The 13,320-nt window shown below is 36.8% G+C and overlaps 3 protein-coding genes across 4 annotated transcripts; 2 read left to right on the forward strand and 1 right to left on the reverse strand.

Annotated features, from left to right (window-relative positions):
• Window positions 1-315: 315 nt before the first annotated feature.
• On the forward strand, window positions 316-3,169 carry LOC106316825 (DNA-binding protein BIN4-like). The gene is made up of 13 exons (XM_013754692.1): window positions 316-441; window positions 558-668; window positions 775-982; window positions 1,116-1,177; window positions 1,427-1,622; window positions 1,679-1,743; window positions 1,823-1,876; window positions 1,971-2,070; window positions 2,224-2,279; window positions 2,368-2,394; window positions 2,504-2,579; window positions 2,702-2,808; window positions 2,899-3,169. The coding sequence occupies exons 2-13, from the start codon at window positions 615-617 to the stop codon at window positions 3,007-3,009; spliced, it is 1,116 nt and encodes a 371-aa protein (XP_013610146.1). The 5' UTR covers window positions 316-441; window positions 558-614; the 3' UTR covers window positions 3,010-3,169.
• Window positions 3,170-3,264: 95 nt separating this feature from the next.
• Window positions 3,265-5,762, forward strand: LOC106319218 (NAC domain-containing protein 62-like). 2 transcript variants are annotated; one of them, XM_013757482.1, is made up of 5 exons: window positions 3,265-3,609; window positions 4,036-4,316; window positions 4,382-4,639; window positions 4,712-5,203; window positions 5,274-5,762. In XM_013757482.1, the coding sequence occupies exons 1-5, from the start codon at window positions 3,444-3,446 to the stop codon at window positions 5,445-5,447; spliced, it is 1,371 nt and encodes a 456-aa protein (XP_013612936.1). In that variant the 5' UTR covers window positions 3,265-3,443; the 3' UTR covers window positions 5,448-5,762. The 2 variants fall into 2 exon arrangements, with proteins under 2 accessions (XP_013612936.1, XP_013612937.1); XM_013757483.1 differs by having other exon boundaries at window positions 4,715-5,203.
• A 3,167-nt stretch (window positions 5,763-8,929) lies between these two features.
• LOC106313087 (ribosome-binding factor PSRP1, chloroplastic) lies at window positions 8,930-10,849 on the reverse strand. The gene is made up of 5 exons (XM_013750822.1): window positions 10,500-10,849; window positions 9,857-10,000; window positions 9,515-9,781; window positions 9,332-9,440; window positions 8,930-9,233 (listed from the first exon to the last, which is right to left on the reverse strand). The coding sequence occupies exons 1-5, from the start codon at window positions 10,764-10,766 to the stop codon at window positions 9,103-9,105; spliced, it is 918 nt and encodes a 305-aa protein (XP_013606276.1). The 5' UTR covers window positions 10,767-10,849; the 3' UTR covers window positions 8,930-9,102.
• Between the last annotated feature and the right edge of the window lie 2,471 nt (window positions 10,850-13,320).

Consider the following 13,320-nt stretch of genomic DNA (forward strand, 5'->3'; position numbering starts at 1 on the left):
GACTATAAAATTATATTATTTTATAGAGATTTTTAGGGTATATTAATTTATAGAGTATTAATTTAAAGAAATTATACTGTATAATTAAATGCGAATCGAATCCGATCCGAACTTTTATGATATCCAAATGAGCTGAAATTTATGAATCCGAAATCCGAATAAATCAGAAATCCGATCGCCTAGTGTCCCTTTAGATTTACTTGGATTTGTTACAAGTCTCTACTTGGGCTTTTTGTTCAAGTCTAAATGGGCCTTTTGAAAAGTCTTGCCTTTAGCAACCAAAACCGGAAGGAAGCGGTTTGTAGCCAAATCTTCCCGCGTCTTTCGCTCACTCCAATCTCGCCGGCGGCGGAAAAGCTTTTTCTTCGTTCCTGGATCTCGTCTCCCGAATTTCAACGTCCGTTGATTCGCCCGCTAATCGCTCAATTTCTTCTTCTTCAGGTGAGCTTCGATTTCATCGAATCCATGGGGTTTTTTCAATGTCTCTTTTAGGGTTTTGATTTGCGAAGAGTAGTGCATGTATGTATCTACGAGCTGATTCTGTTTCAATTGAGTAGACGATCAAAGCCGGAAGAAGCTTCGATTGTTGTTTTTGAGTTCTGAAGAAGTGAAATATGAGCAGCAGCAGCTCCAGAGAGGGATCTCCCGATTGGCTCCGATCTTTCCAGGTTTCCTTTTTTTTGATTCAATCTGTTTTTTTCTATATCTTTTTGAATGAACACACAATTGAAATGTGGAAGTTTTTTTTTTTTTTGTGTGTGTGTGTGTGTGTAGCCACCAACCACTACTTCATTGTTATCACTATCTTCGTCCTCTGAATCTGCTCCAGAGGATAGTCCTTTCAGGGAATCTGAAACCATTTCGTCTCTTCCTCTGCCTGATGACACTGAAGCCACCACGATTGTGGACTCGAAGACGAAGTTGGTGACAAAGCAAGTGTTTTCTAGAAAGAAGAAAGCAGATGCTACTCTCAACCTTGAAGGTATTGTAGATTTGTTTCAGATGATATGCACCAAAACTGTGTTTGAGATTCAAAAGAAAACACTATGGACACTGTTATCGAAACTGTTGAGCTCTTAAAGCCATGTTTTTTTTGACTGGTGAACAATTTGCAGAGAAGCAGGATGGAAACAAAGCTTACGGTGAAGAAAACTCTACCAAGCTTAAGAACGATCTAGTAAGAAACGTTTGGTTGAAAACATCTTTGTTGTACTCGTTTGTGCTTTTGTTGCGTCTACTTGCCTTAGTTAGGTAGTTAGTGTGATTCGTGTTCTACTTGATTGTATATAAACCCTTCTTTAGAGAAGGTTCCCGCCTTAGTATTTGCTATTTTGTGGATCTGTATGGAATTTAAGTTCAAAAATTGCTAATTCTTAAATTGGTATGGAGTTGACAGGTTACTGCTCATCTTTTTGTTCTTTATCAGGGAGGAGATGATTCTGTATGGCTTGTCTCATCTGATTCTGAACCACCCTCCAGTGATCCGATAAGCCAGAAAGTAATTATCTTAACTGAAGAGGATGAGGATCTTGTTATTCTAGATAAAGAGGTAGAACCTGCGGTTAAGAAGGCTCCAAAGAAAAAATCTCCGAAGAAAAACAGTGCACAAGAAATAAGTGAAGGTATGAATAAATCGGAGATTCTTCGGAAGTAATGTAACGGTTTCTCTATTACGCAGATAAAGATACAGATTCCATAGTAGCTGACGAAGTGACAACGGATAAGAACACCAAGCCTTCTTCTGTAAGTACCTTGTGGTAGTAGGATCAGTATTATTGTTTCTTCTCTGGATTTTCCTTATGACCAAGTTTACAAATTTCAGGGTTCAAGTTCAAAGTTGCCTTTGGTACTTTCTGAGAAGGTGAATCGTACAAAGGTAATGCCATTTACTGTAAATGATATTCATCCATTTTAAAGTTTTCTTGTAGACAAAGCACAGTTGTTAACAAAAGCAGTGAACTATATCACAGGTACTCGTTGAATGTGAAGGGGACTCAATAGATCTGAGTGGAGACATGGGGGCTGTTGGACGCGTGGTTGTTTCAGACACCACCCAGGACGTGTTCTTGGCTTGAAAGGCATGTCCCCCATCCCCTTAATATCGCCTGCTTCACTGTTTATGCTTCTGTTAGCTATGCCTGCTGAGCCTGACAGAACTGATTATGTAACATGTATACAGAATCAATTCATGACTGGAGTCTCTTTGCTAACACTTATCATTTCATGTTTCAGGAACCATATATAAATCTACAATTGTCCCATCCAGAACATTTTGCGTAGTACGTTTTTTCAATCCTTGTACCTATTCCAACTTCTAAGGGAACTTGTATTATACAAGTACTCACACTAGAGATCTTGCAACTTCAGGTTAACGTAGGTCAGTCAGAGGCAAAGGTTCGTAATCTCGCTTCCTGCTCATAAATCTTGACTTCAAACTTCGAAGAAGCCAAAACATAGATTGGCGTAGCAGCCTGATTTGTTGAATTATATGTTTCCTTGTCAGATAGAAGCTATTATGAATGACTTCATACAGCTAACACCAGTATCTAACGTCTATGAAGCAGAAACGATGGTGGAAGGTTAGCTCGTTTTCTATACGTTTTAGAGTGAAATTGATATCTCTGTCTGCTTGTATTGTCTGCTTGTAGCAGTACTATGTGTTTGGTAAACTAATTTTACTACTTCTTCGGCTATCCAATAGGCACTCTGGAGGGATTTTTGTTCGATTCAAAGCCTCCAGATGATCAAAGTGGAGACACAGCAGAGGTAACCAAAGGAAGTGGCAAAGCGAAAGCAAAAAGCGAGAATGTACGTTTGACAAAACTCAGAAATTCTCATAATGATATGAAGATATGTATCTGTTACTAGTAAATGATGATTTGTGGGAATACATTGCAGGTTGTAGGGAAAAAGAGAGGAAGACCATCTAAAGAGAAGCAGCAGCAGCAGCAACCAGCAAAGAAAGCTAGAAGTTCTTCTGCTCCTAAGAAAACAAAACCCAAGAAATGAGTTATGATTTCGATTTATATGAAACAGAGTAGTTTTTTCATATAAACAGAAAAGAAGCAGAAGCAAGTTCGTTACTGTAGTTCACTTAAAATGCGGAAAGCAGTAAGATGAACAGAGCAGTAGTATTATAAAGTCTCTCCTACATAACAATAAGAAATTTACTGAAGTACCCCCTGTTTCCCCCGCGGAACTCAAATATTTACCATATCTGCTCCAGGGGTAAAAACGTCAATTTGATAAATTTATCTTTACGCGTAAGGAAAGTGGTGCTCTTCGATTTATAAAGCGTGTCACTTCTTCTTCTTCCTCCTCACTTTACCAAATCGCATCGATTCTTAGGGTTTCTCAAAATTCTCGAATCTGTCTTTGAATCGCATCTCTGATCCTGATTTTGGATAACTATTAACGAGCCTCGAATCCTCATACTAAACACTATGGAAGTCTTATCGCTGGACGCACTACCGGTGGGATTCAGATTCAGTCCCACGGACGAGGAGCTAGTCCGTTACTATCTCCGTCAAAAGATCAACGGCCGCGACGACGACGTCAGAGTCATCCGTGCTGTCGATATGTGCAAGTATGAGCCATGGGATCTGCCTGGTAATATCCACTTCCTCCATCTCTCACGTAGATTCTCAGATCGATCTGTAATTACTTTGAGCTCCCTGATTCACATCTATTAGCTTAGTATGTATAAGCAAAGATGATTTGGAACAATAGTAGATAGTGGAATCGTTTAATTTGAGTATGTATTAGATAATCTAGTTAGGGCTTTGATGATGTGTTGATGATGATCTGTGGTTACTTTGAGCTTTCTGAGTGAAATCTATGTTCGTACTATGTATAACCAATTAGATAATAGTTATGTTGTTGATGATGGTGATAATGTTGATGGTGATGATGATGATTATGATGATGTGATGTTGCTTTCTGAGTGAAATCTATGTTTGTATAAGCAATTAGATAATCAAATGAAGAGTTATGTTGTTGATGATGGTGATGATGGTGATGATGTTGTGGTTGCAGATCTTTCTGTGGTGAGGACAATGGACTCGGAGTGGCTCTTCTTCTGTCCGTTGGATAGGAAGTATCCGAGTGGGAGTAGGATGAATCGTGCCACTATTGCTGGATACTGGAAGGCTACTGGGAAAGACCGGAAAGTTAAGTCAGGGAGCACTAAGATCATAGGTGTTAAGAGGACTCTCGTCTTCTACACTGGTCGTGCTCCTAAGGGGACACGAACCTGTTGGATTATGCATGAGTATCGCGCCACCGAGAAGGATCTTGATGGAACCAAGCCTGGCCAGGTTATAACAAGATTTGTCTTTACTTTGTGTTTTGATCTTTTTTGAGAATGGTTCTTGGATTGCAGAACCCATTTGTTATATGCAAGTTGTTTAAGAAGCAAGATGTTGTGAGTGAAGCATCACCAGAATGTGGAGTCGAGCCAGCTGTCTCGTCTCCAACTGTTGTGGACGAGGTGAGGTCTGAGGTTGAACTGTCTGAAGTGTCTCTGGCTTTCCCTACAAAAGAGGAACCAAAGCATTCTACGGATGTTGCGGAGTCTTCTCTTGTAGTCTACGGCGAGTGTCAGAGTGATATCTCTGCCCCTGAGGTTACAACCACCGAGGTAAGGATGAACACAAAATTAAAGTCTTTGGATTACATTCTTTGTGAAGTTACTAACTTTGGTTTTGATCAGCAGCTTGACCATATCGATTGGAGATCATATTTGGAGTTCGAGTCCCTGGACCACACTATGTTCTCCCCCTTGCACTCTCAGGTTCAATCTGAGCTCGGATCCGCTTTCAATGGTTTTCAGTATGGGTCAAACGAACCGTTCAGGAACCAGAATGATCCCCACATTCAGACGCAATACGGTTCGAACGACCCCGACCAATATATGTTCGACCTCTTGGATTTGACTTTCCAGATTCCTTATGAGTTACCGGAGATGAAACATCTAGCGCAACCGATGCCAGAACAGATTCTGTATGAGCCGCAGAGTCTTGTCAACACGAGTAACAAGATCAATAACGATGTATCTGAAACAGGAATCAAGATTAGGACACGAAGGGCACAGGCCCAGGGTTGTGCTGAACAGTCTGTAATGCAGGGCAATGCGTCAAGAAGGTTGCTTCTTCAGGTTAACCATAACAGTCCCAAGCCAGACACTGACAGTATCAAGAAAGAGGTGAGAAGAGGTTTAAATGAGAACCTTTCATATGCCTTACTATTTTCTAACCTTGATAAAATGCGTACAGGTCAAGGAGACAACGAAGGGATGTGGAAGTTTCATGAGATCAAAGAGCAGTAGTGAGTTCATACTCAAGAAGGTTGCAGCTATGGGATGTTCATACAGAGGGCTACTCAAAGCTGGCGTTGTAGCGGTTGTCTTTGCCATGTCGGTTTGCAGTCTAACCGGTCAATTCCGTTGAAAGCTTATACTTGTTGGTCAATAACAATCAAAGAAGGAAGGGGTTGAGGCGCTTGTTTGTGTGTGTGAAATAGGAGATTGGCCCTGGTTTACACATATCCATGGCCGGTTTAGTAGGGTAGTAGTTAACTTGTACTGCTTATAGTTCTGTTTGTATGTTTTAGATGTAAGAGAGAATCTTAAAGCTCGTAGAGTTTTATCCCGCCTGACCATATACGTCGCGAGATGTCTCCATCAATACCAAATAGTCATGTTTTAAGAATTTGTAGTTTGTGATCTCTCATTGGAGGCATGTTGAATCTTTTTTTTTAACATCTTATAGTGCATGTTCAATCATATATCTGATCGATATGGTATAAGTAGTGTACATGATCACTTAGTTTATGGTTTGTTCACGTCCCTATTCTATCACTAACTTTTCATAATGACGTGAAATAACATTGGTCGGATAATCTGAGTAACGTGCTATTGGTCAACAAAAGCTGCGTTAACATGCCAAACAATTATATATTCATTTCTCCACTTTTACTCTAAAGCATGCAACGCGGTTCATAGCCAAACCCAGATTCCTCCCGCAACAGTCTTCAGAGACATCAATCGACAAGTAATTAACACCATCCATGCTCAGAAGAATCGCAAACGTTTTAGAAAAAGTCATTGGATCCGATAATCCCTCCTCGTCGAAGCTTACTGTAATCTTGTCATTTCCACTAGTGACATGTATTTTTACCTCCTTGTTTTTTACTTTGTTGCCAAGGAGCTTTAATTTATAGGTAGCTTTTGTAACCATTTCTTCATTTTAATGAAATTAACATATTTAGCAAAAAAAAAAGAAGAAGCATGCAACGTGGTTTCCCACTCTAATAATACTTTCCAACCATGCCAAAAGTTCTTACAATTTTTTCAATCCACAAATATTTTTAGCGTTTCTTTTTCAAAATTTGTTGTGCACCATCTGCTATCCATCCACAAAATTTGTTTGCTATTTATTGTAAAATATGGAGCACATTGTTTAGTAATGACTTCACTACTGATTAGATTGTACAATTGACCTAACTTGTGGGTAAAGGATTTTGATGCTTCTTCTAAATGGAAATAAATCAAATAAACAAATCCGATTTAAAAACGAATAGAATTGAAGAGGAAAAAAAAATCCTATTAGGGACGTCCGATCTAAAAACGAATAGAACGATGGAAATAAATCAAATAAACAAATCCGATCTAAAAAAAGGAAAAAAAATACTCTTAGGTGTCAGATTTTTTTTGTTTCACAAAAGCCTAAACTCCTACGTATAAATAGGGACGTCCTTGAAACTTAAAAAGACCACCAATAATTATAACAACACAGAGCAAAAACAACAAGTGTTTCTGAGTCCTTTTTTTATCTTGATTTGTTTTTAACAAAAAAAAAACAACAAGTGTTTAAAGGTAAGTGAAAATGTCCAACACCAGTGAGCTCGCCTGCACTTACGCTGCTCTAATCCTCCACGACGATGGAATTGAAATCACCGTTAGTTTTCTTCTCTCTTTCTCAACATGTTTTAGTTTATAGCCTCTACGATCTTCTCTCTTACATATATACTAATACTATAATATGTGAATGTTTATTCAGGCTGAGAAGATAGCAAAACTAGTGAAGGCAGCCAACGTGAACGTTGAATCATACTGGCCTAGCCTCTTTGCTAAGCTGTGTCAGAAGAAGAACTATTAGGAGGATATACATTAGTTATATTAGTTATAGATAACTCCAAAGAGTCCTTATCCAATAAGGTTTATGTCTTTGCGTTGTATATATAAACAGAGCAATTGCTCAATGTAAATCAAGTTAACAGTTTACAATACATATCTTCTCGTTACATGGTATCAGAGCAAATCGAATTCTGAAATCAAATCTTTCATCGTTTTTTTTAAGAGAAGTACTCTTAGATCATGTCAGACGGTGATAATTCTTCCGCAAGTAAGAGTTCATCAGCTCAAGTTGAGCAAAGTAAGAACGGTGTGGCAGCTCCATATTCACTGCATGCATCGGACAATCCTGGTGCCCTAATAACATCTGTGGTGTTTACGGGTGACAATTACAAAGAGTGGACTACAAAATTAACGAACGCACTCAAAGCTAAACGAAAGTTAGGGTTTATAGATGGATCAATACCTAAACCGTCTATCGATGATTCTAACTTTGGATTGTGGTTGACTGATAGTAGGTTGGATTCGTTCATCCATTGAAGCTCGAGTTCGATCCACTGTCACGTTTATATCAGATTCTCACAAGTTATGGGATAATCTCAAGAACCGTTTCTCGGTGGGAAACAAAGTTCGTATTCACCATCTGAAGGAGCAACTTTCGTCTTATAGACAAAATGGTCAATCAGTGATGGAATATTATGGTTGTCTAGCTAAGATTTAGACATGTATAAACCAATTCCGGCTTGCAGTTGTAATGCCGCTATTGAATATGAGAAGGATCGTGAAGAAGAGAAAGTGCATCAGTTTGTTATGGGACTTGATGAAGCTCGGTTTGGTGTTGTCTGTCAAGGGATCATAGCCAGTGATTCCTTAATTGATTTGGGAGATGCTTATGCTAAGATAGTTCGTGAAGAACAACGTCTCATCATGAATGTTGGAGCTAGTGGTGATGCAGCTGCTCCGGTTGCAAGTAACGTTCCTACAGCTGCTCAAGCTGTCCCAGCAGCCGAGGAGACAAAGAATAAGAAGAAGGTATATATCTATTTATTTTCTTTCTCAAGACATAGTTACAGTTATTGAATACAAACCTAACTATATAATATGCTTATAATGAAAACTAATCGAATGTAATTGTTTTGTGATTTTAGGAGGAGGTGAAGGAAGAAAGTGAAGATGACATTGTCTTCGGATTGTTTGACTAAAAGCCCTTCTTCTTTTTGTTGAAATATCTTTTTTTTTTCTTTTCGGTGTAAGATAAATCTTTGTCTTGTTGCTTTGTTTTGGAACAACTTTGTCTTGTTGCTCTGAGAAGCTTTTTTTTGTTGTTAAATCCTCAAACTTTATATTCAACATAATACATTATTAATACTTTTTGTTAATCAGTTTTAGTTAGAGAATTAAAACCTATATCTTATCTATAAGAAATAAATTAAAATTTTGGTCAATTAATTTGTTTCTCTGAACACATGATAAATCATCTAACATCATCTCCAAACTGCATCTATTTTTTTTTTAATAATTAAAAAAACTCTAAAATAGATATAATTTCTCTTAAATATGATTTTTTTTATAATAGATGAATGCAATATTTTTATTTACAGATAAATGGTAATAAAATTATGTAACATTCTTGGCTTATGAAAATGTATTTTGTTTTTTTTAACATTCTTGTGCATTCATTTTTTATAATAGATGAATGCAAAATGTCTTTGGCTATCATCCGATCTATAGAGAGAATCAAGATAGTAACTTCTTTTTCAGTTTCTTTTACCTCAAAAACAGAGTAAAACAGAACCATTTAAAAAAGAGTTGTTTAGCCTTTTATTAATATGTACATTGTATCCTGAACCATAACAGATTCAATTCCTTTCACTGTTTTTTTCTCTCAAGAACCCTTACCTCCTATACAGACAACAAACTGCAAGGAGAGAAGTAAGATCAGTTTTGGTTTTGAGACAAGACACAAAAGTCTACTCAGCAAAGGAGTGTTCATTCAATTGCTCGGTTGAAAGCGGCTCAACTTTCTGAGCCTTGCCATCTTTCTTAGGGATGATCAGACCGTACCCTCCTTCTCTTCTCTTGTACACTATGTTTATCTCACCTACCAAACCAAAAACCATACCAGAAATGTAAAGTCTTCCTTGCATTCCACGCAAGCAATCATATATGGAAGAGAACAAGGTTAGTTCAAATGCATACCGGTTTCTTCATTCTGGAAGCCGTAGAAATCGTGAGCTACTAACTCCAGCTGCTCCACTGCCTCGGAGACCGTCAATGGTGGCATCTCAAAGTACTTGGTACGCACAATCTTTTGTACAAACCATGAGGAAAACATTATCAACGAATCAGTTAATGAAGATCAGTAGAAACCAATGGACCAACCTCTTTGATCAAATCATCCTCTTCTTCTCCTCCACCAGGGATTGATTCAGTAACATCCTCAGCATCCTCCACAACAGGCTCTATCACTGGATCTCTCACCTGCGATCTGTTAAAGCCTTTCATGTGCCTTCCATGGTCAGAGTCCTTCTCCTTGATCTTCCTCAGCTTCCTCTGTATTATCGTTGATACCAAGTCGATACAAGCGTATACCGTCTCAGCATCTTCCTCACCGCGCACAACACCATGCTTCTTTGTAAACAATGTTACCTATAGAGTACCAATAACAATTAATTTAGGAAAAACATATAAACACAGTTGCTTCGTTATTATTAAAAACATTACCTCGCATCTACGAATCTTAGGTCCTTTACCAAACTCTCCACCTCGAACAGAGAGTCTCACATCAACTTCTCTGACGAGATGACTGTGTTTCTGAACAGCTTTCCCTACTTTATCCTCAACGTGCTGCTTGATTGCCTCTGATAACTATCACATCAATGCCATAGTTAATCAAATGACTGAAGACAACCCTCTAGTAACAAAAATTCAAAACTTTTCTAGTAAATAAATCGAAAGTTCCAAACTTTTTCTAGTAACCAATGCTCAAATAATCAAAAGTTCCAAACTTTTTCTAGTAACCAATTCTCAATTATTAAATTTCCATAGTTTTTCTAGTAACCAATACTCAGATCATCGAAAGTTCCAAACTTTTTCTAGTAACCAATTCAAAAATAACCGAAAGTTCCAAACTTTTCTAGTAACCAATGCTCAAATAATCGAAAGTTCCAAGCTTTTCTACTACTAACCAATGCTCAAATAATCAAAAAGTTCCAGACTTTTTCTAGTAACCAACTTCTCAAATAATCTAAAGTTTCAAACTTTTCTAGTAACCAATCCTCAAATAATCGAAAGTTCCAACCTTTTCTAGTAACCAAGTCTCAGTAATCAAAACCCACAACAAAGTTTACATTTTTTTCGTTCAAACCTCGAGGTTTTTGCCTTGGATGATCAGCTTGACGGAAGCAAGAGGACCGTCCCACGACATTTTCGCTGGTATTGCGCTTCTACGACCGGTTGAGGGTAGGCGATCTTGGTAAGTGATTCGGCCGAGGAAGCCTGACCGGAGAGTCTTGGAATCAGAGCGCCTCCCGGCCATTGAGACCACCGTGGAAGAAGATGAGCATGGTGGAGAAGAGATTGAGACGTTGCAGTGGTGAAACTTGGTCTGCGAGAACCCTAAGATTGTCGTCATTTGATTTGAGAGAGAGAGATTCTTTGTGAAGTGAAGTGAAGAGTGAAGACTGTTGAAGTAGGAAGATTGGTCTGAAGGATATGTTTTTTTGGATAAGGTGAAAAAATGGATAAGGACGCTGACATATGCAAACGAGAACGTTGTATTTATGAAATGAACCCTTCCTCTTTCTATTTATCTACATTGATTCCTCCTATATTCGGGTGTGCAATCGCAATCCACTTCTTTTGGTGTTTAGTGTCATTATGATTTTAATTGGCATTTTTTGTTCCATTAAATAATTATACGAATTAAAAAATGTTTTTGAAAAAAAAAAGTTATAGTGTAAAATAAATACTTACTAAAAGGAGAGTATTAGACCGGAGATTTTAGAGAGTTTTGGATTGTTTTTAATTTTGATGGGATTTAGATGAATTTTGAAATTTGATTGATTTTAGTTAAAACTTAAAAATTAAAATAAAATCTTTAGATGATTTGGTAAAATATTTTTAAAAAAAATTAAAGTTATTTAGGTGATTTTTTATGAGTCTTTATATCAATTTATTATTTTTTGCTACACATATCTTAATAATCAAACTTATGACGCATATATATCACATGACTTTATATTGCAAGATTTTAGTTACCTGTAAAAATTTAATCTTAAACAGCTAACTTGAGTGCATATTTATTAGCTTTTTCGTGTTGTGCCTGCAAAGGAAAACAATGGAGAATCAAAACTACAAACACATTGTGGAAGCGAGGTAGTCAAAAGTTAGAAAATTTTCTTTTGTGTTCTTAAGTTGAACTAAACTCAATTTTCTATTAAGTTGCATCCTCTGTTTTTCATCTGGATGTTGACATCCATCGAAAGCTCTACAAACAAAAACAATACCATAAGAGAATAAGTTAGATATAGATTCAGCTGTTGTAAAAGCTTAAACATGTTATAGAAGCTGGGTAATTCTTTTATTTTTGTGTAAATACAAAAAAAAACAGTAGCACTTGATGTAAAAAAGGCTTTTGCTTGAACATGTTATAGAAGGATACTTAGGGTGACGCCGCTCCCATAACTGGTTCATCTCATTTTGAAACTTCTTTCCCTTGTCTTACATGTTATCAAGTGCCTTATACGTTGTCTTGTTTCTGTTCTAGTGGAAACGATAGTACGTTTTCTCAGAACTCATTAGTTGCAGCCATCAAGTCAAGTTTAACCTTGACCAAAGGTTTCTAAAACAAAGAAACTTGAGCAAGCTTATGGCTACTAAGTCTCTACACTGATATACAATATTTTTTTACACACGGGTGAAGAAGTAAATTAGTTTTAAAGTTTATTGTTGTTATAAACCATTTAGTGATCGACCCATTTATCAGCTCGTGTAGCAAGACGGGCCAAACCCATCCGCAAGATCATACTGGCGCCTATCTACTCTTGTGTTTATCTACATTATAATTGGCGTTTATCTTACGTATTGCTAGTCATTATCTAGTTAAGGATAAGTACGATCTCTTGTCGATCCAGTACTTAGACCGTCATTACCATATGTATATAAAGACCAGTTGGTCGACCTAATAATACACACAAGTTCCCCTCTTCATTCACAACACGTTATCAGCACGACCTTGTCTCTAAACCCTTCCAAAAATCCACCACCCATAAATCAGAAACCAAACGATCTCTTACTATTTTCCGGCGACTCCTGAAGCTCTTCCAGTCACCTCATTTTCTCTCTGTCAGCAACCAGCAGCAGCTCTCTCTCCTCACAGACCGTTCAACTCATCACAAAAGGTTCAGGTATCTTCAGAAAATTCAAAACAAAACCAAAAAGGATTTAAACCCTAATCTATTTTCAAAGCTTAAATCTCGTCTTATTTCACCCTGTTTAAGCTTGTTTGATTTTTTTTTTTAATCTTCCTGATGTGAGTTAATTGCTAGAACCTTTTTAGGTTGACAATTACACCAATTTTTTTTTACATATCCGACTGCTCATCAACTTAATCTGATTGTTTGCTTGCATTAGAAACTTGTTCTTGAATGTTTAAAGTCTTTCTCTGATATGTTGAAATCGACTAGAACCTGTCTCAAATTTGAAAGAATTTTTTAATATTTTTTAAGATAAATCCGATTTTTCTTATAGATAAATCTGAAATTTTAAAGATAAATCCGATTTTTTTGATAAATCCAACTGACAACAATATATTATATATTTTAATTCGATTTTCCTATTTTTTAAACCTTATATCTTTATCTTAAAAAAAAAGAAGAGGATTTTCAGCATTTATCAGAAAATATCGATTTATTTTTTTTCTAATCCTACTAGGAATAGGAATTGCTAGTATTTATCTGAAAATAAATAAATTTCGGATTATTACTGATATACTAGCATTATCAAATCATTATATTTAATCTGATAAATATCGAATACAAATAAAAGTAAGAAATGATTGCATTTTTTTTGAAAATGTATACTAATCTGATTTCATGCATGGATTTAACTTTATCTCGATTTTGTATAGGTTTAACTTTACCTTCCTGCATATCACATGAAATCATCTGATTAGGATAGATCATTCA

The sequence above is a fragment of the Brassica oleracea genome, chromosome C9 (genome assembly GCF_000695525.1).
Source record: "Brassica oleracea var. oleracea cultivar TO1000 chromosome C9, BOL, whole genome shotgun sequence".
Taxonomy (NCBI): Eukaryota; Viridiplantae; Streptophyta; class Magnoliopsida; order Brassicales; family Brassicaceae; genus Brassica; species Brassica oleracea.